This window comes from Podarcis gaigeae, assembly GCF_964106915.1.
Source record: "Podarcis gaigeae genome assembly, chromosome: 1".
In the NCBI taxonomy this organism is placed as follows: Eukaryota; Metazoa; Chordata; class Lepidosauria; order Squamata; family Lacertidae; genus Podarcis; species Podarcis gaigeae.
The window spans coordinates 39596906-39624393 of NC_139678.1; the positions used below are offsets into that span (position 1 = coordinate 39596906).

The window sequence follows — 27488 nt, forward strand, 5'->3', positions numbered from 1 at the left end:
TCATATATATATATATATTGGGTCATTCCATATCAAGTGATCCAACTATTTTACCTCATGTCATCCAATTTTCTTAATATTTTGTACACTTGTTGAATGATCAAAACTAAGTTTAAATCTAAAATTTTAATTTTTATCTCATCCCATTTGTGAGTTATGAGGATATATAATAGCCTTGCCAAAAGGCTACACAAAAGCCTTAAAAGCTCGGCCCAGAATTGAGATACCTAAAAACTAAAAACACCAACCTTTTCTGAACTTCATGGGCATTAATATGATATGTCACATGATGTACTTACTTCAAATTATAATTTTAAGTTACAAAAATTGAAAATTTGAAAAAAGTGGTTAAAAAAGTAATCTGATTAAAAGTTCCAAAAGATGTATTGATTATTTAATATTTCTAAGAGCTACCTGTAAAAATTCATCTTGGGATCTCAATGGGATGACATTTTAAAAAGTATTTTGTACATACAGGAGAGAGGATGAGTAATGGAAAGGGGGATGGTTTGTGTGCAAGAGAGTTGAGAAAAGTGATGAGACGGTAAGGTGGTAAAAGGGGAAATGCAACAGAGAGGAAGCAGGGTGAAGATGAAAGCAGGGATATTAAAGTATCTACCAAATAAGTGGTGTTTTCATAATTGGGCAGATGAAAAAGAGGCTTTGCAAAAAAGGTTTGCAAAATGGAGAGGACAAGCATGGACATGAGGGTGAAGTTAAAATGGGCGCAAAGCAGGGTTGCAAAATAGAAAAGAGAAGTGTGCCAGAAACAAGCTTGGGAAGTGAGCTTAGTCATTGCAAGGACTGGGAAAGAAACATCTAGGGGGAATGACAGCAGAGCTGGAGAGCGAAGTAGAGGCACAGTCCCTAGTATGTGCTACCATAAATCCGTGCAATGGGGTGAACTCCCGTCGCTCTGTCCCAGCTTCTGCCAACCTAGCATACCAGTGCAAGTAGATGAATAGGTACTGTTGCAGCAAGAAGGTAAACAGTGTGTGCTCTAGCACATGTCACAATGTCCCATTGTGCCACAAGCTGTTCAGTCATGCTGGCCACATGACCCGGAAAGCTGTCTGGACAAATGCCAGCTCCCTTGGCCTGCAAAGCGAGATGAGCACCACACCTTTGACTGGTCTTAACCGTTTCAGGGTCCTTTACCTTTACCATAAGATGTCATAATAGTTTCCAGCTAGGATGGCTTTAAAGAGGGATTAGACTATTTGCACCATCTCCAGTATCAGAGGCACAATGCACCTGCATACCAGTTGCTGGGGAACACATGCAAAATAATGCTATTGCCCTCATGCCCTCCCTAGGGATGCGGGTGGCACTGTGGCCTAAACCACGGAACCTCTTGGGCTTGCCGATAGGAAGGTTGGCGGTTCAAATCTCCTCAGTGGTGGTGAGCTCCCATTGCTGTGTCCCAGCATCTGCCAACCTAGCAGTTCAAAAGCACACCAGTGCAAGCAGATAAAGAGGTACCACTGCAGCAGGAAGGTAAATGGTGCTTCTTGTGCACTCTGGCTTCCATCACAATGTTCTGTTGAGCCAGAAATGATTTATAGTCGCCTTTAACTGGACTAACTCATCCAGGGGTCCTTTACCTAGACTAGATGGGTATGACCCAGAACTCTTATGTTCTTATCCACCCAACAAATTATTCACATTGATGACTGCCAGCATGGATGGCTTTAGGAGACAAATTCTGAGTCGACTGTACTAGCCACAATGGTTGTGTTCTGCCTTCTCTGTTGGAGGCACTATACCTCTGAACCCAGTTGCTGGGAATCACGTGAGACTCCTGTTGTACTCAGGTCCAGGTTGCAGGCTTCCCATAAGCAGTTGGCCACTTTGAGAACAGGAATCTGGATTAGATGTGCATTTGGCCTTATCCTTCTGGGCTCTTCTTATGATGTGATGTTTTATAAATAAATCAAACATTATTCAAATGTTAGCCCAATTCTCAGTTAAGTGTACCCAAAATATCCTAAAACTTGTTACCATCTTTGGGGCACTCGAATTGGCCCTAATAATGAACCAGTTAGTTGTGCTGCACACCACTGCAATAAAGTATGCTGGGAATCAAGAACATGGTTTTAACATTGTGGCACCAGATCTTTCGAACTCATTCCCCTTAAAAGTGCAACAAGCCCAATCACTCTCATGAGTTTCTGACCCTTGTTGAAACCCTTTTTCTCCCATATCTCCCCACGTGAGTCTATTTCTGCATTTCAAATTCCCTGTTGGGTTTTTATGCTGCAATTCCCTTTCATGATCGGTATTCTGTTTCCTATTCCACTTCTGGGCATTTTCTGAACATAGTTTCATAAATCTTGAAATGAAACAGATATATTAACCTCGTTTATCTTTTTCCTGGGCTGGGCTGGGCGGGGGGTATTCCACCCGCCTCCACAAAACGCTCCCAACACCTGAAACTTTTCTGATGCGTACACAGATCGCAGTTCAAGGCAAGGCACCCCCCCCCCCGACCCCAACTCCGAAAATCCCAGCGACGGGGGGCTCGACGGCTTTAACAGCTGGTGCCCCTTTCCTACACCTCGGCGCTCCTTCTCACACACAAACCGAAGTCACGAAAATGAAACTCTGCAGAAAAAGGGGCTGGGCTCCCGGGCAGCTGGCTCTGAATGAGAAGAGGGCAGGCGAGAGGGAGCGAGCACCGTCGAGGCCGCCTTCTCCCCGCTCAGCCCCACACCAGAGGCCGACTTCCACCTCGGCTGCGCCCGCAGCGGCAGCGAGCGAAGGGCGGAGCTGCGGAACCGCGCATGAGCGTCCCTCATTCCCCGGCTGTAAGGCGCGAACCGCAGGGGTCGGGGCAGAGGCTTTATTTTGGTGAGGGCGCTTCACCCAGACGCGCCACCCCTGCTCTTGGCGGCGGCGAGCGGAAGGCTTTCCTGTAAAACCGCCGTTCCCGCGCTCTGCGTTTGAAACTGCCGCCGCGCTTCGCCCCCTCCCAGCCACCCGTCTGTCCTGAGGGCGTGTGAGGCGGGAGGATGGCGACGAAGCTGACCAAAGCCCAGTACGAAGAGGTCGCCCGGTTCCTGGCCCAGGTGCCTCCGACCAGGCAGAGCCTGAGGAAACTGAGGGAGCGCTTCCCCAGGTAAGTCTGCGCGGGGCGCCCGCAGAGCTCCGCCTCCCTCGTCAAGGGCGAGCTCCGCCCCCTCGAGGGAAGGAAGCGGCAGCAGGCCCGGGGTTTTATTTGCTTTTTAAAAAATGGGGGGGGGGGTGATGGCGGGAGGCAGTTCAGATTTGCAGCAATGTAAATAAAGGCGCTCTCTGCCTTTTCTTCGGCCTGGGAAGCTGTTTTGGTTCGTGAGGAAGCACTGCGAGTAGCAGCAGGGTCTCAAGGGGCGCCATACAAGTATCGCTTGATATACTGCGAGCGTAATCCCATTTACTTGGGAGTAAGTAAGCCTCCCCCCCCCCCTATTGATTTCCGTAGAACTCACTTCTGAGTAGATGTGATCAGGATCGCGCTCTTAACCATCTCGCTGGATGTCGTGGAGTTTCTGTTCGAGCTGAGCGTTCCTTGGCTGCAAAACTCCTGATATTTTCTTTCTTTTTTTGCATGTAATGCCTGCGTCTCAGAGACCTGAAGTGAATAGTAATTAATGGTGTTTAATTGATTGCTGGGTACAAGCGTGGTCCCTGTCGCATTATGTAACCTAGAGTGGGCAACCTAAAGTAGCTGCTTTCCACAGGTTATTTCCTTTTTGCCTGTTTCCTACCTGTTGCTTCTCTCCAATTCAAATAATACACTGCAAAGTGGAAAAAAGGAGTAGATCACCTGCAGAGGTTAGAGTATTGGACACAGCAATAAACACCTAAACAGTTTACAAGAATCAGTTTTAATAATCAGAACTGTTTTCACTGTTACTTGAGCTGTTTTATATAATTTGATGAATTTCGGTAAGCTGAGTTTATATTATGTCTTTAAACAATAAAATAAAATAACAGAATTGGCACTAGGGCTTATACCTTGGTTGGCTGGCCCATTGTTGACGATTATTTGCTTCTGTGGGGCTCTTAATAAATAATAATAATTTATTACACCCCGCCCATCTGGTTGGGTTTCCCCAGCCACTCTGGGCGGCTCCCAACAGAATATTAAAAATAGAAACAAACATTAAAAACTTCCCTAAACAGGGCTGCCTTCAGATATCTTCTAAAAGTCAGGTAGTTATTTCCTTGACATCTGATGGGTCTCTTTCTTTGGAGGTCTTTAAGCAGAGACTTGACAACCATATGTCAGGAGTGCTCTGATGGTGTTTCCTGCTTGGCAGGGGGTTGGACTCGATGGCCCTTGTGGTCTCTTCCAACTCTGATTCTATGATTCTATGAAAAGTTAGATAGTTATTTCCTTGACATCTGATGGGAGGGCGTTCCACAGGGCGGGCACCACCACCAAGAAGGCCCTCTGCCTGGTTCCCTGTAACCTCACTTCTTGCAATGAGGGAACTGCCAGAAGGCCCTCGGCACTGGTCCTTGCGCTTATAACCAAGGACAGGTACATAGGGACATAGGAAAGTTGCCTAACACCAAGTCAGGCCATTGATCCATGCATTATTGTGGATGCTGACTGACAGCAGCTCTCGTGGGTTTCAGAAGGGACATTCCCAGTCATAGCTGAAGATGCCAGGGATTGGCACAAGGCCACTGAGCTGTGACCCTCCCACCAAGTCCTGTGAGAGAGCTGGTTAATCTAGAATGCAGTTTAGAACCTTGCTGATGTGCAGCTAGAGAGCTTTTAGCTGAGAGCTGTAGTTGACAACAAATTATGGCCTACTGCTTTCTCTGTTGCACCTGTCCTGTATTTGGTGACCACAAGGTACTTGTTTGGCACTGTTGATTTGAATATTTACTTCACCTGATGAGTCCTGTAGTTTTAAGATGCAGGTGTTGATCCCTGAATTAGATGCATATTAAAGGACTTGCTGTAGGCAGTAGATAGTGATGTGAGCTCCGGAGGGTAGTTGGGAAGTGCACAAAAGTTTGTTTCTAATGTAAGGTTTATATGCTTTTCATATTGTTGTACTGTGGTGTCCAGAAATTGGACTTGTATGGACTGTTTAGGACTCAGGTTAATGGTGCAGTGGAAATTGCTGATGTTCTGATGGACTCAAGATGGACTTAGATAATGATATCATCGCTTTTTCCTCCCATATAGGAATAGTGTTAGGTAACTGAAGCTGAAGAAACATGAGTCAATCATAATTAGGTTGAAGTGCACATGTGGGTCACACATAGGTGTACAGTGGTACCCCGGGTTACATACGCTTCAGGTTACAGATGCTTCAGGTTACAGACTCCGCTAACCCAGAAATAGTGCTTCAGGTTAAGAACTTTGCTTCAGGATGAGAATAGAAATCACGCAGCAGCAGCATGGCAGCAGCAGGAGGCCCCATTAGCTAAAGTGGTGCTTCAGGTTAAGAACAGACCCGGAACGAATTAAGTACTTAACCCGAGGTACCACTGTACTGTTGATATGAAGAGAACAAATAGTCCCAGTTCTGAGGCAGTCAGAACAAACTGGGAAAGTTCAGCTTAGTAGTATAAAAGATGTAACTGTTTCCTCTTGCCTTGCTTGAACTTTAGACCTTGCTTTGCAAAGTTTGTTTTTTTTTAAAAAAATTCTTCTCTCTGTGAAGTATAGCTCCATTCAGGTGACCATGTACTTGATGAAGTGAGCTCTGTCAAACAAAAGCTTCTATCACAATAAATTTTGCTAGTCTTCAAAATGCAGTGGTATTTTGTTGTTGTTCCAAATAGTCTCATCCTAAAAGCAGATATCTCATCATAATTCTGATTGCATTAAATCACAATACTGAATATACTGGATGCCTCATCCCTGTGTCAGACATAAGTAAAAATTAAATAGGTACAGTAAGCCTACAATTTATGTGGGCCTACCTAAACCCAAACACATTGGGTTCAATGGTGGGTGGAATTACCAAAGTCAAGCCTTGCAGCTTCCTTAATATTTAACATTTTTTTCCCACACGCATAAAGCTGAATGTGCACAAGTTAAATGTAAGTTGTGGGCTTACTGTATTTCCCTCCCAGTTTGTAGTAGTAACTAATACTAGCATCTGTTCTGTATTTCCAAACAGAAGCAATATGGTTTTTCTTTTAGCAACGGAACAGGTAACTGAAGCTGAAAGTGCTCAGCTTAAGTCATGGCAATCTGTCTTCAAACCCTGGATCTTGCAGTACCGTATACTGATCTGAATGTATTATCTTTGAAGTCATCTATATTCTAGATTAAAACTGGAAAAAGATTAAAATACGACCTGTGCCAAAAATTAAATATTGTTTTTCTTGTTCAGAGTTGTGAACTATCCCATATGTCACAGAAATTGCCAGTGTTTGGCCTGAAAAATTCTCAGCTATTGATATTTTGATAATTAGCAAATTTATTAAAATATGTTACTAAATTCATATAATTAATGAAATCTTCAGTTGATAGACAAACTGTGTTTTCAAATTATGATATAACTTAAAGGGGAAGAAATAATGAATGGTTTAAGAAACGTTCTGTGCATTTTCTTGGGAACATGCATCCATTCACGAAGCTGGAACTGTGTGGAAATATACAGTTCTATCTTGAATATATCTCTCCTCCAATATGCCTAGACTCTAAAATGAAAATATTGTATCTGTATGTGGATGAGAAATTGCCAATAATGGTAGAAATCCTGATGGTTTTATGATAGATGCAGCTGTCCATTAGGAAATGGTCTGAAACCACCAACTCTCCTTTGAAAGCTCCTGAAGCCTTTTAAATCAAATTAATCTTGAAGCTTCTTGGGACAATTCAGCATAGGCAGAACTTTTCCATCTAGAGCTTCTGATGAGATGAAACTGATGCTGATATTTAAACTGTCAGACAAAGTACAACTTCGTGGAACGTGCCAAGTAAAGAGCCTTTCTCAAAGAAAAAAGAAAACAAAAATGATACTAGCAGAATGTAACAGATAGCTGCAGTGTCAAGCATTAACCCATGATAGTATATGCTGCATTAAAAAGATGCATTTCAATACTTATATGTGTCTTTAAATAGAGTAAACAGGCTTCCATTTCTAAACAAATTATTCTGGAGTAGTGTAGAAGAATGTGTTGTGAGTTGCAGTCAGTCTTGGTTTGTCCTAGAAACAAGGTTTGCAGTAAATCTTTGCTGTATGGAACTGTTCCATTGGCCCATACTGAAATGATAATAGAAGAAAGAGATGCAAGAATAAGCAGAATATTTCTACTAAAAACCGATAGCCTTTTATTCTGCCCTCTGTATAATTGTGCCATATATAATCATTATGCGTAGAATTCAATAATAAGTGTTCCTGTGTAAGCTCATTGACATGAATAGGAATTGCAAAGGAGCTGTTCATAATTGATTGTGCCATATATCAGGGGAAGAAGTTAAACTTGGTAGTAGAGCGCATGCCTTTTATGCAAAAGGCTCTAGGTTCAATCCCTGGACCTGGCCCCTTCAGGTATGACTACCTAAAACTCTGGAGAGTCACTCGGGGTTAGCATGTCACAGGAAAATAAATCCAAGCTAGAACTGTTATAATGTATATAATTAAGCCTTCATCTTCATTTGTTGAACTATTGCCTTTACCAGATAATATTTAATACTTCATTTTGTTAGACATACTAAAAACCTCAATAGTCATAGTTAATCTAATAGACAATAGTCTAATAGACAATAAGCCCTGTAGTTACATTAAAGCATGGGGTTTCCCTTCTGGCTGATCTGAAGGCTGCGGCTGGTGCAGGCTGCCACGGTCCAGGCAGTGAGTACAGTAGTAGTTCTTTATTGGGCACATAGCACACTAGTGCTAAGGGATCTGCCTTGGCTGCCTATTAACCACTGGGACAGTTTTGAGGTTCTGTTACTTAAATATGAAGCCCTAAATAACCCTGGGCCAGGTTATCTCAAAGACTTTCTCCCCTCAATTGCCTGGTAAGGACATTAAGTACATCAAACGGAACCCAGTTAGTTTTGCCACAGCCTAATGAGTTTGGGCTTGTGGTAACACAGAGGTGGTCTTTTTCACTGATGGCACCAGTGTTTTGGGGTGCTCTCCCTGCTAAAACATGAGAGACCTCATTGGTATTTCTGTTTATTGGACCTGTTTAGACAAGCTTTTGCCTGATTTTCTGATTTGAACTTTATGCTTTCCTTGTTTTAATTGCTGTTTTTACTCTTCTAATTGTGTTGTTTTAACACACTCTTTTGTGTTGCACATTTTAATTGTGAATGCTTATTTTAATGTTTTGATGGAATTGCTTTATAATTTATTTTAATTATGTGTGTTTTGTAATTGGTTTTATACTTGTAAACTGCTTAGAACCTATCTTCACAGAATAACAACCCAAAAAGCATCTCTTTGAGTACATTAATTGTGCAAGAATATATACATGGGGTTGGACCCAGACATAATCACAATGTGTGGTTATCTCTGCCAGCTGCACACTCCTGCAAGCAGTGGTGAATAGGAGGTGATCTTTTTTCCACCTTCAACTACCTATGTTTTCTGAAAAAATGCCTCAAGTGTTGGATAACTCTCTGAAATAGCATGGGTGGTGGCAGTGAAGGGGAGAGGAAGGAAATGGCAGCCTACTCTGCCACCCCATCTGAGCTGGATCAGAGTGTCTTCTGTAAACAACAGCATGTTTTGCAACAGCATGCCAGAGCAGCTTACAATGGTATTCTATTTTATTGTAAAACAAGCATGTGATATATGTTGGGCTCAGAGATGAAGATTTGTTCAAGGCCAACCAGTGAGTGCCATGGCTGAGTGGATTTGAATGTTGGTCTCCAAGGCCAACATTCTATCTACTATATTACAGTGGCTTACAAGATTTCCATCAGGCTAGACTCCAGCAAGGAAGCAACCCATGGCTTCCCAGTCACACAGCCACAAAAGCTGCCTTATACAATGTCACCACTTATCACAGTATTTTTGATGCAGTTTAATAGCTCTCCTTAAACTTGGCATTTATTTGTCTGAAGTTGCTTGTAAATCTTACCAAGATTCTGAACACCACTTAGTGGCAGTGCATCAGTTGAAATCATTGTGATTATATGTGGCTGCTTGAGCAAACTATTTTAAAAAGGCACTGTCCTACTTACAGTCCTTCTGCTGAATGCCATCATTTATGAAAGCTATATTATATAGTTTGTTTTGCCAATAACATTTATAGGAAAAGCTTATAAGTAAAATGTTACTTGCTCTTCAAGGTACATTGAACTAAGCTGGCAAATGAACTGTGACCGTGGAACATGATCCTAATCACTAAAAGCCTGAAAAAGTTACAGTATGGTTATAATGTGAATTGCAATAGCAACTCATTTTAAATTATTTCAGTGAGAATACATTTTTAAATAATTCTAAAAGTCTTGGCAATGTAGGACTATAGACCATGTAAACTATATTCTAGGAATATACTGCTAGTTGCCATGTTCACACACACACACACACACACACACACTTTTTCCAATTCCAATTGGCCTCGCAGTGGCAGCAATAGGCAGTGGAAGATCTCACTGGAGGTTTTCATCTCCAGTGGGACCTTGTATGCTGCAGCAGCAACATATAAGGTACCAAGGATACTGGTAAACCTAAGTTTGCTGGGCAGCATTAGAAATTAGCCAGGCTCCAGGCGTGTTTTGCCAGGTAATTGAGAAGGAAATAGGGCTCCGTACATGGGCTTCCAGAGGGAGCTGTCTGGACTCCATCATGCTCCTGATGAAGTCATAGTGGTTAATTCCTCTTTACACACAGTGCATAGCGAAACTGGAATTTACTTCCATAAATTGTAATGATGGCCACCAATTTAGATAGATTTAAAATGCAATTAGACAAATTAATGGATGATAAGCCTATCAATGACTGCAATTCATAATGACTAAATACTACCTCCTCTCTTAGAGGCAAGTATGCCGCTGAATACTAGTTGCTGTAGATTGCAAGCAGGAGAGTTCTCTTGTACAGTACTACCTTGTTCCTCAAACTTAATCCATTCTGGAAGTCTGTTTGAAAACCAAAGCGTTCCAAAACCAAGGCGCGCTTTCCCATAGAAAGTAATGCAAAATGGATTAATTCGTTCCACACTTTTAAAAACAACCCCTAAAACAGCAATTTTACATGGATTTTACTAACGAGACCATTGATCCATAAAATGAAAGCAATAAACAATGTACTGCAGTCACACAATCATCTATTAGTAGCTGAACTGGGTTCCACACAGTCACAAAAATAAAACAAAAAAGAGCCGCAAAAACGCAAAATAAATAGCAAAAGCAGACAGACCTCAGTTTAACACTTCAAACGGAAGTGTGGCACTCAAATCAGAAGCGTAACACTCAAAACTGAGCATATTCAACTTCCAAAAAAAGTTCGTGAACCGGAACACTTACTTCCGGGTTTACAGTGTTTGGGTTCCAAGTTGGTTGAGTACGAAGGCATTAGAACCAAGGTACCACTGCTTACCTTTTGCTTGTAGGCTTCACATTGGTTTTTGGTAGGAGATGGTGAAAACAGAATACTGGACTAAATGGGCATTCATCAAGGCAATTTTTATGTTTGAGTATATTTTAATTAAAAGAGGAGTTGATTAGACCATTCTTGAAGAAGCCCATCCTTTGTCCCTTTAATTTGAGTAGTTTTATGTCATCTTCAATTTGCATTTGTTGTGTTTGGTTAATGAATTAATTAAAATATTTCTATACCCCCATTCATAAAAATTTATTGGAGCAGTTTACAACAGTCATACAAAAAGCCTTACAATAAAAACAATATACAAATTTAAAACCAACTAGCCATTACAGTTTCCTGGTGGCTATTCATTTCTAGGTTTTTTTGAATGAAGTTGGGTGACTTGAAACTCTTTAGTCTGTTTTCCAGATAACAGCACCGCCAAACCAGAGGGCTCAACAGATAAGCTACCAGTAACTTCTGGAGGATTAGGAGCCTCAGTCTAGGCCAAGTATCCAGGTCTCCACTCCAGATCGTGGTCAGCCCCTCCACTCTTGACTATCCCTTCCGCAACCACCACCACTAAAATTGGGGCAGCATCTTTGTAACTCCCTCCTCCCTGCCCACCTGACACATCCTAGCACCATCAACTGATTTTACTAAATGCAGCTGGTAAATTATGGCCAGAGAAAATAGACTAAAGCCCAGTTGTAGGTGCATCCCACACTGTCAGGTGGAAGATTGCAATACCATTGTAACACTCCTTCCCCTGTCTCACTCAAGGTGAACACCACCTAAACAACATTCCTTCTTTCAGACTCTCACCCTGGGTAAGGGTCACAGGCCTGTTGTCATACTACATTTCTTTTTCAGGCATCTCTTTGAAGACCTTTTTATGTGGACAGGCCTGTTTTTTTATTTGCCAGTAATTTTAATAATTTTGTACTGGTTTTATAGTTTATATGCCGTATTGTATATCCTCTTATACACCATCATTTTATATTGTATGAGTTGGTGGTATATAAATCTACAAACAAATATGATTTATTTACCTTCCTTTGTGCATAGCATTTCCCCTGCACATATATTGTTTTGGATAGACATAACCCATTCTACTAATTATTATTACAAATAATTCAACCCTAAGCAACCTTGGTGTCATAACCGAGATAGATGCCTTCTGATTTAAAAGGCCAAGAACACTAGGAGGTTGGGATTTAACACTGTCCGTATGTGATTATGGGTATTTGGCTGCCATATTTTTTTAAATACTATTATACGTACTTTACCATACCTGCAGACTTCAATATAACAGTTGTAATTTTTGCATTACACTTCAGGGACAGCTCTTTATGGAGTCTGCATGCAGCTCCAGATTTGTTAGCTTTGCAGGGTTATGGGATTCAGCATATTGTGGCAAAAATTTTATTCATGTGACAGCTTTTTGGACAATCATACTCTGTGCTAAATTACAATGGCACAATAAATTGCTGAATATACTGTCTGCTGCATATGACCTCACCATGAAAAATTTGATGCATTAGAGTAGGAAAGGTTGGAATATATCAACCTTAGTTGACAAGGGACTTTGAATGTTGACCTAATACAGATGACCTTTGTGTGCAATAAAAGTGAGTTTAATCTTTGGGTCAAGGTTGAGGTGAATGGCAGGGCAAAATAGGGAGGGTTTTAGTAGATCTGGCTGGGACCTACCTAGTAAGTTAGCAAAGAAATAGAAATGTTAGGTTCCTGGATGCTGTTGCTTTGTTTATCTGGAATGGGCTTGTCTGCTGCTGTACCAAATGTACATCTACATAAACTGATAGCAAAGTAGCAGACAAATCTATTTACGATAGAAAATGGTGGCAAAGTATTGTATAAGTCAATGTGTGTGTGCTGCTTTCGTTTGCTTAAAATTAAAAATTAGTGGAGTAGACACACAGGTGTGTGTTTGTATGTAAACCTACCAGTTTAGAGCGTGTAGCCTCTTGCACTTATGTAGTACATACTGTTCTACCGGAAGAGCATTATTTATTGCAGATGTTACAAGCAATGCAATACAGTGGTACCTCTGGTTACGTACTTAATTCGTTCCAGAGGTCCGTACTTAACCTGAAGCACCACTTTAGCTAATGGGGCCTCCCGCTGCCGCCGCACGATTTCTGTTCTCATCCTGAAGCAAAGTTCTTAACCCGAGGTACTATTTCTGGGTTAGCGGAGTCTGTAACCTGAAGCGTATGTAACCCAAGGTACCACTGTATAGTTTAAGACATATTTATAATTACAAAATGGATGTCTTCATAAATATTTGTTAAGAAAGCAATACTCATTATATCATTTAAAAAAAAAAAAAAGCCTGTAGGTGACTCCTTGGTTTCACAGTAAGGATTTCATGTTTTGTTGATCAAATATTATCTAAATGTTTAGCATAACAAAAGAATATATACAATTTCTTCATAACTGAATCTACTTTTAATGTATATAGTTCTCCCGCATTCCTATTTTAACAACTGTTGGCGTTAAATGGAACACTGGCTTCTTTACCTAGAATGCCAAGGCTATTTTTTTTTCTTTCATTCATTCTTTCCAGCCAGCAGGAAAAAGTTAGAGACTTTAATGGTAACAACCTCTACTCCTTTAATAGAGCCTGCAAAATATATTCTCTAGGACTGATCAGCTCTGAAAGCTCTAGAGGTTTGATGATTTGGAATGGCAGGAAATCACGCTTTCAGGACATAACGAATTGACTGGACCATCCATCATTTGTTAGCATGCGCTGAAACGCTGGGTTTGTGTGCAGAGGCCTGTGATTTAGTAAATACTTGGGAGATGAATAGAGCTTACACACAAGGGAAGATATTGCTGTCCTTCAGCAGCCTTAGACACAGATTCCTGCTGAGAAGGCCGTCTGACGGCAGCTCATCAGTAACTGGCCTGTCACACTCTCTGATGCCCACCAACCATCCCCAGTATATTAAATGCATTTTTAATATCTGCTTCAGTAGATTTAATGAAGAAAATTTCGTTTCCATACTCTGATCAGTGCTTCCTCAAGTGTTCTAAAGCGTTGACTGTAGCACTTCCAAGAAAGACAGCTGGGACATATAAGAGTTGATTGAAAGGTAAAGTTAAATAAAACCATGTATAAACAAAAACACTGTTCATTGGATTAGCGTGTTACCTTGTTAAACAGCAGTAACTAAAAATAATAATGTGTGCTCCATAATACAATATGCTCTGCCTGCTAGATCATTTTGTATAGAGATAACCTGCAAGGAGATTTCAAAGATGAATACAGAAAAGGCAAATCTTGATGCCATTCTGCAGTTAGTCATCTCATGTACAAAACTAGTACAGTTTGTCAAACTAAGAAACCCAATCTTACCCGTTTTCATATTTGGGAAGGTGAGTAAGTTTGGACAGGTTTTATATTTATCCATTTCCCCCCAAAGAATATCAGCAAGAGAATTTGGGTGGTAAGCTTAAGCATATTAACTTATATGCGTAAGTAAGTTCTGTTGAAATCAATGAGATTACCATTGCATGCATGGAAAAGCAAAAATAAATATGGAAACAAACTGATTGCTTGGATTAAATATAAGCAAGTTAATCAACTACAAACCTTCTCTGTATTAACCTTTTTCAATGTAGCAAAATTCTTAGTCTGGCAGGAACGTTGATATTTGGACTGTTTAAATATTGCAACCTGAATTAGATACTGAGAATATTGAGTTCTCCTTGTTCTCGGAAAGCATTACTTTTCAAAGTTTATGTTGCCCCCAACAATATTTATTACAAAATGCGAGCGATAAATCAGACGACATTCCAAGTTATAATTTTAAAGGCTTTTACTCATGCTTCTATTTTAAAAAAGAAACTTGGAATACCCTCCATACTTATAAAACAGGATGCATTTGCAGAATGAACCTTATAAATTTGATTCTTGGACATGTCAAAACAGTAATGTATTAAATGCATATTATTATAAAAAATTAAGACATGTCTTAAACATGCTTACATTTTTATAATACATGGCAATATTAAATAATACATTTCCTTGTTAGCATCTGTTTGCTGTCATTGTTGGCAAGGCCTATGATTTATTGCCTAAATTAATGACCATGACTCTCTTGGTCCTGATATACGTCCCCAAGCTTATTACATCACTAAATAAAATGAAAGTTATATATGCTCTTCTATTTTGGCATTGATTTTCTTTTTTGTAATTGTTTGTTTTTTAAGGATGTATTTAGTGAATGAAGTGGCTACTTTTAAAGCAAGAAAACAATAGCAGTGTTAAATTAGAAAACCATTCTTGTTACCACTTGAATGGCATTCCACTAGATAATCAAATCAAAACTGGGTTTTCAATTTAATTCAATGGGTTGAATCTAGATGTTATCATGGTTAGACTAGATTCAAAAAAATATAATGTACTTGGAGTAGAAATACTGAAATCAGTGGGGCTTTGGTTTGTCATTACTAAAGTCTCATTAAATTTCAGATAGTCTAATCTGGGTTCAATCTGTTATCTTTTCTTTGTAGCCATATTGAGACTTGAAGCTCTATGTTTATTGTTAATTGATAATCTTTATTTAAAATATTAGAGTTACGGAATGGAAAAGCCATTATAAATATGTTAAAATATTGTCTCTGCACTGGGCAATAGTTTCTGCAGATACAAGAGAAACAAATATTTGCCTACTTACTACTATAACTATAGTTTGGTAGCTGGGAGCATCCCATGGACTCACCTGCTTCTTCTATCCTCCTTTCCTAGGTTTACATGTTCTTTTGCATTCCCTCCTGCTTACAACTAACTATTCTTTACATTGATTTATGAATCTTTGATTCTATGGTTCCTGCTAACTAGGGATGAACCATAGTTAATGGCAATTTTATTCAGATGTCACAGGCAACCAATGTTAACTAGGAATAGTGTCCTCATCTAGATGGCCTTTGACTATGGTTGGTGGTTACCATTGATCTACAATGGTACCTCAGGTTACAAACCCTTTGGGTTACAAACGCTTTGGGTTACAAACTTCTCTAACCTGGAAGTAATACCTCGGGTTACAAACTTTGCCCCAGGATGATAACGGAAATCTTATGCTGGCAGCAGCAGGAGGCCCGATTAGCGAAGGCACGCCTCAGGCTAAACGGTTTTGGGTTAAGAACGGACCTCCTTAATGAATTAAGTTCACAACCCGAGGTACCACTGTATTATTATTTTCCCCTCTCAACCAGTAAAAAGATTATATTGTATCTGACCTTGTCTATCTGTTTATCTTGCACAGGCTTCTGTGAATGTAAGGATTAGGGCCACCTAAGTTTTATTCTGAGTTTTATAATTACTGAAATTAACGTACTTAAGTTAAACCACCTACCTACCTTGGCCTTCTTAAAGCTAGCTCTAGGGGATTAACTGGGTGGGACTGGGGAGTGTTTAATGCTTCATTTGAGCAGAGCAGGTGGAGAACCTTCCTGGACCCAGAAGTGTCCAATCTCAAGCATGCTAAATTGCTCTGGTTCTTGACATTTGCCGGGAGAAAGGTGAGGGGAATGCAACGCTACTCATTCTTCTTGACCTTTTGATGTTTGATACCATTGACCATGGTATCTTTCTGGAGTGCCTCAGGTTAGTGAGGTTGGGATTCTGCTCCTATTTGCAGGACTGTTTCCATAAAGTAGTTATGGGGACCACTGTCTGGTGCTATAGGAGATATCCTGTGGTGTCTCACAAGTTTCCATCTTATCCCCCATTCTATGTAACATCTATCTGAAGCCACTGTGAGCTTCGGGAGCCATATGGATAGTTTGAGTGATGTGTCACCAATATGTGGGTGATACCCATTTCCATCTCTCTGTTCCATCTAAATCAGGAGAGGTGGATGAGTTAGTAGACTAGTGCTTGAAGGCAGTGATATGCTGTATGTGGCCCAATAAACTAAAGCTGAATCCTGAAAAGACAGCTGTGTTATGTGTTCCAAGTTTTCAAATCCAGGAGATGGAAAGAGAGTCTGTTCTGCATGGGACTGGTAGGAGCAGGTATGCAACTTGGGGATATTCCTGGATCTGTTCACTGGAGACTCAGGTGGTGTTGGTGGCCGGCAGTGCTTATTTCCAGCTATGGTGTGTTTACCCTTGGGACAGAGGTGACTTGGCCACAAAAATGCATGCTCTGGAAACTTGCAGATTGGATTTTTGCAATGGACTGTATGTGGGGCTGTTCTTGAAGACAATTCAGAAGCTCTGACTGGTTCAAAATGCAGCAGCCAGATTGCTGGCTGGTGTCCATTTAGAATACATAAAACTGCTCTGTTAAAACAACTGTACTGGTTGCATTTTGTTTCTGGGCCTAATTCAAGAAGCTCCTATTAGTGTTTAAACTTTAAACTCCTTAAGTCCCAAATATCTGAAATGCCATTTCCTTCCCTACATAGCCTCTTAGGTGTTAAGATCAGCAAAGGTAGTTCCACCACCCTCAGAAGTGACGGGCTTAGCAGCCTTAGAGAGGGCACTCCCTGTGACAGCCCCTAAGTTATAGAATTCCCTGCCTCCCTACAAAGGCACTTCTGGCATCTTCATTATGCAGTTTCCATCATATGCTCAAGACATAGCTGTTTATCCAGGTATTTGACACCTGACGTAGATATATCTTAGGATCCACCCTATTCTTGTGACTGTAATTTGTTTTAAACTGTTTTTAATAGTGTATTTAAAATGTTTGTAACATGCCCTGGGCCCTTATGTGAAGGGTGGGTAATATATAGAAATTTAATTTAATTTAAATTTAAGTGGTCTACTCTGAGTAGGTTTAACATTAACTACAGCCTTTTGGGTGGAAGATGTCATCCGTCTGTTCCCCCCCCCCCCTTGATTTCTTCTCTCTGCAGCTCACTGCATCCCCCCAAAAGTCTGAACCATTTGGAACTGCTTGGTGGGTAGTTCAACATATACTGTAATTCAGTTATGGGCTAACCAGAGTTGAGGAGGCACTTTAATGGAGGCTTGCATAGCCCAGGAACTTCGTTATTATCTAGACACAAAACTACCTTTTTATGGGAAACCTGTTCTTATTATGACGTTTTATTTGAAATGCTAATATAATTTTTAAATTTGTATCTATCTGCCAGATAAATATGTCTACCAAATAAATATGTCTGTTTCATTGCTTATTATATTTTGGAAACAGTTAAGCTGGTTTAAATGTATTAATTTGTTATTATAATCATCATCATCACCATCATTATTATTGATTGCCTTCTACATAATCGTCTCAAGGTGATTATGTAGCATTCAGCATTTTGTTCTCTCTGAAAACTTTCTAGCTTTAAAGAGTCAGTAGCTCTTTCACTTTAGGAGGGAGAGTAAAAGAGCCAAATGTGTTGCTTCATCATTGCTATGGAGTGGGGGATCAGGACCCCTACTATGATGTGGCTTCAGCTGGGCTCAAGAGGGAGTTCTAAAAGGGACAGGCTGGGACACGGGTCATCAAACCTTTTCAGCAGGGGGCCAGTCTACTGTCCCTCAGACCTTGTGGGAGGCTGGACTATATTTTGGAGAGAGAAAATGAACAAATTCCTATGCCCCACAAATAACCCAGAGATGCATTTTAATTAAAAGGACTCATGTAAAAACACACTGATTCCTGGACCGTCCATGGGCCAGATTTAGAAGGTGATGGGCCAGATCTGGCCCCTGGGCCTTAGTTTGCCTACCCATGGGCTGGGAGCTTCCTGCTTCCAGGGCTCGGGAACAGTGGAAATAGCCCCAGCCAGCATGGGCAGCAGTCAGGGATAATAGGTGTTCTAGCCCATCAGTATCTGGAGGGCCACATGTTTCTCATCCCTTTTCTACATCTATCATATCTATTATAATAGCTTAACATGAAATATCTGTATTCAGTAGCAGTTTACCTCTAGAAAACAAATAATAAGGGAGACCACCACTATTATATGTCACCTGTGAGAATGCCATGATCAACATGAATAATAAAGCTGCCTTATACAGAGTCAGACAACTGGTCCATCTGGCTAAACACTTGTCTACACTTGCTGACAGTGATTCTCCAGGGTTTCAGACAGTGCTCTTTCCTCCCTACTTTGAATATTCTGCATGCAGAGCAGATGCTCCACCACTGAGCCATGGTCCATCTTATTTCTGTATAGCAGGGGTAACCAATGTGCGGCCCTTCAGATGTTGTTGGACTTCATTGTTGTTGTTGTTAATAACTAATAATTTAATTTAATTTAATTTCTCTACTGCTTAATATATTAAAAATATCAATTCCCATTATCCCTGACCATTTGCCTTGCTGGCTTGGAGCTGATGGTAGTTGGAAACCAACAGCATCTAGAGAGCGCTACATGAGCTAGATACTGTATCTAGAGGATATTTGGCTCACTAGCTGTCTTAATGCAGTATTAAGATTCAATATATATCTGGACTAAATGGTACTTTACAGTTAAGCTGTTAACTCTTCTGATGCAGACCACCCTGAGATCTTCGGATGAAGAAGAGTATATAAATTTAATATTTTTTTTAAAAAAACACCACTATACAAAACTTCCTTGGTGCTCTTACTTTCAAAAACTTGAATAGCATTATCAAAAGGTGTTCTTTCATTGGTCACATGGGAATTTTTTTGTGGTGCCACACCTGTATGGTGTTTCAGTATGTCCGGTGCGTGAGAACACCCCTAATACGAGGGAGCTATTGAAAAAGATAGGGTCTCTGTGTAGTACATACCGCCTTTCAGCTTTCTCAGTGGTGAACTGTGGCTGGAGTGCCCAACTTTGTGCACCTAAGACAGAGGAAGGACAGCACAGTACACTGGACAGGAACCTGTGGCATCCCACTTGCCACTTTTTTCCAGGATGGTGAGGAACCACAAGTGAGCACTTTTTGGGTTTGGTCAGTAAACCAAGTTACAGATTTCATCCAGTTCACATTTTCCCAGCTTCTCTGAAAGAACATTATGGAGGACTTTGTCAAACACCTTACTGAAATCAAGTTTAATTATCTGTTCAAGGACCTTTCCTGGTACATAAAAGATGTACTGCACAGTAGCATATAACAATACTGAATGAGGACCATATATTTCCCCCCTCAGTGCCAGGCTCCACAGTCCAATCCACACCATTCAAAAGTGGTCCTCAACCCTCAGGAGACTTTGCAGGGGGCAGGGGATGGTGGAGAGAGGAGAGGACAGGCAATTTAACTTTTGGCAGCCTCCTTCCACTGGCACTTCTCTGGATCTAAGCCATTTTGTTTAATAATGGGCACATGAGAAACAACAGCAGGGGGCAGGAAAGTACTGAAGTGATATGCTGTTTGTACCTTGTCTGCACCATTTTTAAGCTAGATAGAAATACTATTAAGTAATCTTTTAAGCCTAATTGGATGTAACATTGCAAGAAAATGGGTGAACTGGAGATCTAGTCTGTAGCTTTAATCGGTAGCCATCATAGCATGGACTAGATGACTCTTGAGGTCCCTTCCAATCATACAATTCTATGATATGCAATTGACTAGGAAGTAAATCCTATTGAATTGACTGGGACTTGTTTATAAATGCATAGAATCAGACTGAAACTCTCACTCGTCTTTAAAGAGTCAGGATATTTGTTGTTACACACTATTTAAATATTTAGTGCCAAACTAAGAGGTTTTCTTGTGTATTGCTGAATACTAAGTGCAGGTAAAATACTACCAGACATGGAGTCGTTTGTTATGTTTAGTATATGAAGCAAAGCTGTGTAAACCGTAACCTTGTAATTTTTCAAGTTCCACTTTATCATGTAGCTGTAAAAGGTAATCAAAATAAATCATGGATGATGAAGAAATATTTTTCAGTGCCTTTTGTGTTCTTTCAAGAGTAGCGTTTGATCCATGAAATTTTAGTAAGCATATTAAATAATACAATGTGATGTGCAATGTGTCATATCTGATAAATTACTTTGTGTTGAACATTTATACAATTTATGTGGAACTGCTGTGTATGCAGGCTAATGACTATAAATTGTTAATATTTTGTTGTCTTTTTCTTAGGTAGGGTGATTTCTATTGTGCCCCCCAACACACACACACACACACACACACACAATGGGCAGAAAGGTGTAGGTCATCTCTGAGATGCTATGACATTGATTCAAGGTTCCTCAGCTGTGCAGTGTACATAACACATATGTTGGAGAGTCATCTGTCAGCTATGCCCCTCCTATGGAGTTAAAGTTCTAAAGGGAAAAGAATTCGACACAGTGCTGTCACTGTTAAATTTTCACAATGGAAGAGCATGCAAATATTGAGCCTCTTGCTTAGCTGTAGTGCCCTGTCTAATGTCTGTGCTAGTTAGAAGAAGAAAAAGTGGGTGCATCCAGGGCTCTTAGATCTGACAAAGGTCATGCTATGCTGGGCATTTGAATTGGAAATTGTCTGGACTTAGATTTTATAAAGCTCCCACTGTTGTCGGGGAAAATTTCAGCAGGGTTTTGTCCCTGGAGAGGCCTCTTAGGCCCTTTTCTGTCCTATGAATGAATTTAGATGTGAGGGTTTCTCTGGCCTTAAAACTGTTAAATTCATTTTGCATACATCCCCAGAGAGAAAAACTGGCAGATGCTTTTGTCTTGGAAGTGTTTAAAAGAAAAACTGCAGAACAGGAACAAGAGAGAAGGGGCCCCGTGTGGAGTCCCAGAACACTTTGGAAATGGCCAATATGCAGTTTTCATCAGTACTAAGGCGGGGCGCAATATGATGCCTGTAGCTCACTTGGGAATATGAATGTTGATTAAGCATACTCCCAGGCTTTGAAATTCTGAAAGCAGTGTCAGAATAATGGATGTTGAGCAAATGTCAAGCATTTGTTAATTTCTCTGTTATTTGGAGTTTATCTACCATGATCAATCAAATAAACTAGTGCCTCTCTGTTGTGGCATGTGTCATTGATATGGTGATTAGGTGGCTAGAGAGACCTCCTGCTTTTTTTTCTCCCTCTCTCCAGGTAACAGATTATATACATTTATTCATAGTTATTTAGTGGAATAAGGTGTGTTAACAAAATTTAAAATGGCTTATTGCACCCCAAAATGTTGATAGTTTTGCAGACTCACATACCCAACAGTGGCATTTACTCCTAATAAAAAGTCACCATGTCACAATGTTGACAAACTCTCAACTTGAGAGTGAGAGAAATGGAGTGTTTCTTGGTGATAAATTTATTATCAACGAAGTATATGTTGCACCTGTTCCTCCACTAGGCTGTTCTGCTTGTGCAAAATGTTTGACTGCTCATTTTTAAAGTCTGAGAAAAATCTTGCAGACCATGACTTTAAATTTTAAAAAAGAAGTCCGTGGACAGTACTATCCTTATTTTCCATTGATGGTTTATTGTTGTCCCTACTCCCACTTTCTTTAGCTAGTTATGACCTAACATTAACATGACATAGCCATCAGTTTCATTTAAAACATAAATTCTTTTTCTGAAGTTACAATTTTCATGCATAGACCAACCCACAAGTGGCACACTTTAAGAAATTACAAATTTAAATCAACTTACGGAAGAGAAAGCCAACAGGTATATTCATATAAATGTGAGGAAGCTTAAAAATAAAATTTAAACTGCCAATGGGTTCATTTCAAATTAAATTTTAACGTTGGTGCTCTATCTTCCTTTCTTGTTTGAATTCATTATTTTAATAAGGAATAAATTTAATAAAATAATCAATAGCATGTGCATTCCCAGCTCGACTATGTACTGTAGCAGTGATCTTATCCGTGGTGATCTTAGCCATGATACCCAGTCATACTGGGAATTTCATAGATAGCCACGTCTCAACAAAAAACTGCTATGTTGAAAAGATTTAGGCTCATGTCCATTCATTTATTGATCATAGATATGTCAGACTAGTTCCCTGCATTCTGTCAACATATCATATCCAATTAAACTTGAGCAAAAGTTTTTCCCAGCTATAGTTATAGCAAGGACTGGGTGTGCTGTACAAGAAGTACAAGGCTTCCTGAATTTTTAGAGCGGGTATGGCTTTTATACCTTTAACATTTGTCTAGGCTAGGCAATTTTTGCAAAGTTAGCTTTTCCCATTCCTGCTGGATTATCACCTGACAGGCTCACGAAGCTTTCTAAATTGGCTGGCAAGAGCTACTACTGCTAATAAGAAACTCCTGGAGAAAGCAGCAAGGATGGTGGTCGAAGGTTGCTAGACCACGGACAGCTCCAAGTGAGCAACTTGCTCCAGCAAATGTTGGGAGCAGACCCTCTCTCCAACCTGAAGGCAGGTCCTAGCCTCCCTGCTGTTGCACTCCTAGTGCTGCTGGACTGGTAATATGTGGTGGAAGGCATCTGGTCACGGGAGGGTGCGTGTGACGATCCAGGCTCTGGCCCTGTAGGCCCTGGTGGTCTGGGAGGTTCCTCTGTGAGTTCTCCATCTGCCTCAGGTGCAGTGGTCTCCCTGCCTTCCACAATCAGCTCTGTGCATAGCTGTCAACTTTTCCCTTTTCTTGCAAGGAATCCTATTCGGAATAAGGGAATTTCCCTTAGAAAGGGGGAAACGTTGACAGCTATGGCTCTGTGCCATGACCCAGACCTATCTCTGACTTTATCCAGATCACTGCTTAATGCAGGGGTAATGACACAAGGCTAGTAAATTGTGACCTCACCAAAGTGTGTTTTGGCACCACTTTGTATTCACTTATACACCAGGCAAAAATTCACTTTTTTGTCAAGTTTTTAGAAACTGGTAGGTGAAGCCATTTCTAAGTTAAGCTGTGGTTATTGTTCTTGTGTATTGTGTGTGTTATTTTGTTGTAAACAAGCCTGTGACCATTTTGGGTGAAGGGTGGTATAGAAATACCTTAATCAATTCTACCCAATAGTCTGGAATAAGAAAGAGAGGGTGATCTATGCCCCCACCCCACTTAGCCCCACTTATTTCCATACTGACTGTGGAATAAGAGTCTTTCCTTCCTGAGCTGCTAGTATGGAAACCAAATAGGCTGGCAGAGGAGAGATGAGGCAATCTACACCTTAGTCACCAGTTCACTCACTCACCTGCATGTAATTCCTGGCCATTTATGTATGACTGCCAGCCAAGTTGTTAAATACAAGACTGTATATAGCAAATGAAATACTTGTTTTGAGTTTTGTTGAGGCTGTGCAGCAAAACCTGTCATTTTCCACAGGTAACAAGTAAAATGCTAAGTGTTATAGAATAAACTGTGTATAATTATACCATTAAAAACTTTGGGTCTTTGTGTGATTTATGACCTGAATACAGCTGTCAAGTACCACATGCACTTAACACGTGGTTTATGTAAATGCTAAAGACAGTAGCTGCATGAGGCCAATGTCATTAACAGTAATCAACATAATGAAAGCTACCTGCCTGTTTTTTTGTAATTAATTGCTTGTAAATAACACACTTAATTTACCACTTTCTAAATTTGATTATATTACCTATAACCAAGTGGTATCACCATGTGTGGGAGATTCCCTCCCCCCAGCTTTTTAAAAAGTTGGGGTGTTACAGGAAAATGAACCAAACTCAAATTAAAGCACCTGATACTGGTATAAGAATTTCGCATATATTATTACAAGGATGTACTTTCCTATTATGTTAAACAATATGGGGGGAAATACCACATGGCCATGTTACATTTAGGAAAGCGCCAGAGAAATGCCATAACTCAGTGGTTTTCAACCTTTTTGAGTCCACAGGTCTCTTGACCAACTACGTTCTTTCTGCGGCACCCGGTGGGGCTCAGGAGCCCAATTATGTCACCCCTTGCTTGCAGAGCTGGCAGCCTCTCCACCTTTTTCAAACACCCTCCCTTGTGTCGTTTTCCCTCAGCCTCCTCTCCCCTCTCCTTGGGAGTTCTCTGGACAGCCACTGCTGCTACCCCAGGTCTCTGAGCTGCCCTTCCTCACCCCAAAGAGAGGTACCTCCTCACACTGCCCACAGGGACCTGGGAGAAGAGGATGCTCCCAGCCTTAGTGGCCCAACAGACTGGCCAAAGGTGAACATGAGGCCAGCACCTTACTTGGGGAGGAATCAGTGGGTGCTGCCAGGCCTGCATGATGGAAAGGCTTCCCTTCAGTACTGGGTGCTCAGCTCCCAGGCAGGCCTTGCACACAGCAAGCACAAGAAAGGCCAGCGTAGTGCCTGCCTGCCCGGTCTCCCACTTGTCTGTCCATTCCCAACAGCAAGGGCTGGCAGGCTGGGCTCCTTCAAATGCTTGATTGCTTATTCAAAGGCTGCCTCAGCTTCTGGCAACCAGCACCCCGCAGCCAGCCCCACAGCCACCATTCGCCTGGGGAGCTTGTAGACATGGCTGCTGCAAGAAACAAGTCATGCAAGGCTTTGGGAGGCAGAGACGCAAGAGGGCATCAGAGGTGGAAGAGAACAAAAAGGACAGAGGCCAGTGTTGCCCACGGCACCCCTGACCATCATTCAAGGCACCCTAGGGTGCCATGGCACACTGGTTGGAAACCACTGCCATAACTGATACACAACATACAGCCTCTGAAGCCTTTTGTAACAATGATGCCAATCCTATTATTATTGATAGCTAAGAGCAGCTTTTTATCGCATGATTTAGTTGACTAGCTGTTTGAAATTATGATATGACTGAATGTATTGTTGATATGGCTATGCATGGCAGATGTTATTTACTGGTTACATTATGTAGTGGTGCCATGTATCATCCATTGAGAAGCAGATAAACCTCCAGCTATTGAATAAGTCCTGCCCATTTTTAGAAGCATTCTCCTCCCAGTGATACAGTATGAGAAAAGTTGTATCTGGAACAGCCACATTGGTAAAGGGCAGGTAAGAAATCAAATAATGCTTAATAATGTTGATGTGCCACATTACTCTTCCTCTTTCTAAGCAACCCCCCCTTAACTCAAAGTTCATGCCTCTCAGCAGAACGAGGGGACTTTTTTTTTTAATCACTGCAGGTAGAACCCTTATATTTTAGTTAACAGTTACACTGCTATCGTGGCTGGATGTTTGGTTCAGGTTTCAGTTGCTGCATATTAATTGGACATGAAAACACCTTTCTTACATGTTCGCTCCTACTTAAAGCTTTGTGAAGTCAACATTGTTTTTGTTCTCAAGCTCACATATATTAACAGTACACAAATCCCCCAAACAAATATTTGATTCCATATGATGAGGAGGAAAGAAACTAAACAAACAAACAAGAGAGCCCAATAATGATACATTCACAATTGTGACAAATTTACACAAGATTATGCCAGAATTAAAACAAAATGTGTGAAATTTGCTTATGAATCTTTATAGCTTGGAATACAAACTTCGCACCTGATTCAGTTGTATAAGGTTACGTATCCATGACCAGAAAGGCCATACACCCCTCTAAAGACGTTCCTGGGAAGTGTGCAATGAAGGGACAAATAAGTCTGGTTCTTTCCTCTCTCTAAAAACTACATATTTAGTATAGTGTCCAAATATTCACTATCACATGAATGAATAGAATTCTCATATGGAATGCCATCAAATCTTCCAAAGTGGTTGAGAACATTTTTTAAAAAAAGTGCAAATGCTTTCGTATATTTTCAGACAAATAACTGCTTCAAGTCATTAGCACAGCCTTGTGGATCCATAGCATTGTTTTTTTCTTCATATTTAAATGTAATTTTTAAAAGCTTCAGATTTAAAATGCACTCAATCATAAGAAAAGACATGGGCGATGGGAGAATGAAGTTTCTTCAGGAAGAACAGATCCCTCAATTTTACAGTATCTTGTTAATGTTTTTAAATGAAAAATCATTTGAGCCTTATCTTCTGCTGGCAATTTCCCTCTGTCTACTGTTAGAAAGTATTGGCCAACCAGGTCAGACAGTATTAAAGTTCAAGTGGCCCCGTGGGAAAAGTAATGGCCTTGTGCTACTATGAATTTTAAATGTTGCCATTTCTATGCATTGCACCATCATCTGTTCTCACACGTCACTAAATTGTATATAAGTTGTTAGACCAACTTGAGTGTCAAGGTCATAGGAATGATGACTCTTCTCAAGTAGTCCCCCCGCCTGAGTTTTATCATAAAGCTGTCCTTGTACTACATGAGATAAGCATCAGGTTGTCACATACATTTTTCTAGTTTTTATTGAACACAAGCTAGAGAGAGAGGATGCGTTACAACTTTTGTTTTCTTGCCTTGGATTTCATTCTTTTAACTTACACAAAAAAGTATTCTAAATACATCATTACAAGTATTTTAACTTACAGTGTTTGTTGTAGTGTTGTACAATCAAGAGCGCTGCATATACAGCTTGGCTTCCATGTTGACTATGCAAAGGAAAATATCATGACTGTTTATATCCAGGCACTCCTTGGGTTTTTTAGAAGTATCTCAACCTTCATTCATACTATAGTTGGTCATTCTTTAATTGTCATAATAAATTATCTTCTACAGAGGGAGTGTGGCCCTGATAGTTGTTCACATTCTCTCAGTAGTTTTGATGTTATGAGATCCTTTTGATTTGGTCTGTTTGGGGTTGCTGTAATACAGAAGTACCATTTCTCAACTAGGTAATTGGGCAGGATTTACCTAATGTACCCAATCATGAGAAGCCCTGCATAAGGACTTTCACTTTCATGAAGTGGGAGAGGGCGCTCAGGAGCGATTATGCCAATTGCCATGTCTCCGTGATACAGACCAGATCGGCCTCCACATCCATAATCAAATTGTAGATGAGCAAGGTCTTATTCCATGCCAGCCTGGCATTCAGGACCAACAGCTGTAGACCAAGGGCTGGCACAACCCCAATTCCCTATGTTAGAAGAGGATGTGGCATGTAGCACAGTAACCAACCCCTGTTCCATGTACCCCTTACCTTCCCCTACCCTGAACCACTCACACTTCCACCCCACTCCTCCCCAGGCACATCCTATGCCCTTTTACTTTAAACAAAAAGAAAAGAAAACCAAAATTTAAAAGCCCACAGAT

At 40.7% G+C, this 27488-nt stretch overlaps 1 protein-coding gene and 1 long non-coding RNA gene across 6 annotated transcripts in view; both read left to right on the forward strand.

The window, feature by feature from the left end:
* Positions 1-460: 460 nt before the first annotated feature.
* CDIN1 (CDAN1 interacting nuclease 1) overlaps positions 461-27488 on the forward strand; it is a 124832-nt gene continuing 97804 nt past the window's right edge. The window contains exon 1 of one of the 5 annotated variants that reach the window (XR_014565873.1): positions 461-3118. Coding sequence is in view for 1 of the 5 variants with exons in the window: in XM_083745390.1 (XP_083601516.1) it covers positions 3012-3118 (107 nt within the window). In the remaining 4 variants the exon portion in view is untranslated. Of the gene's footprint in view, positions 3119-3280; positions 3423-13547; positions 13622-27488 lie in introns of those variants that run through there. The other 4 variants (XM_083745390.1, XM_083745393.1, XM_083745392.1 and 1 more) reach the window with 4 other exon arrangements.
* Positions 18833-27465, forward strand: LOC310837477. Its single transcript, XR_014560557.1, has 2 exons — positions 18833-23353; positions 23391-27465. It is a non-coding gene; the product is annotated as an uncharacterized lncRNA (long non-coding RNA).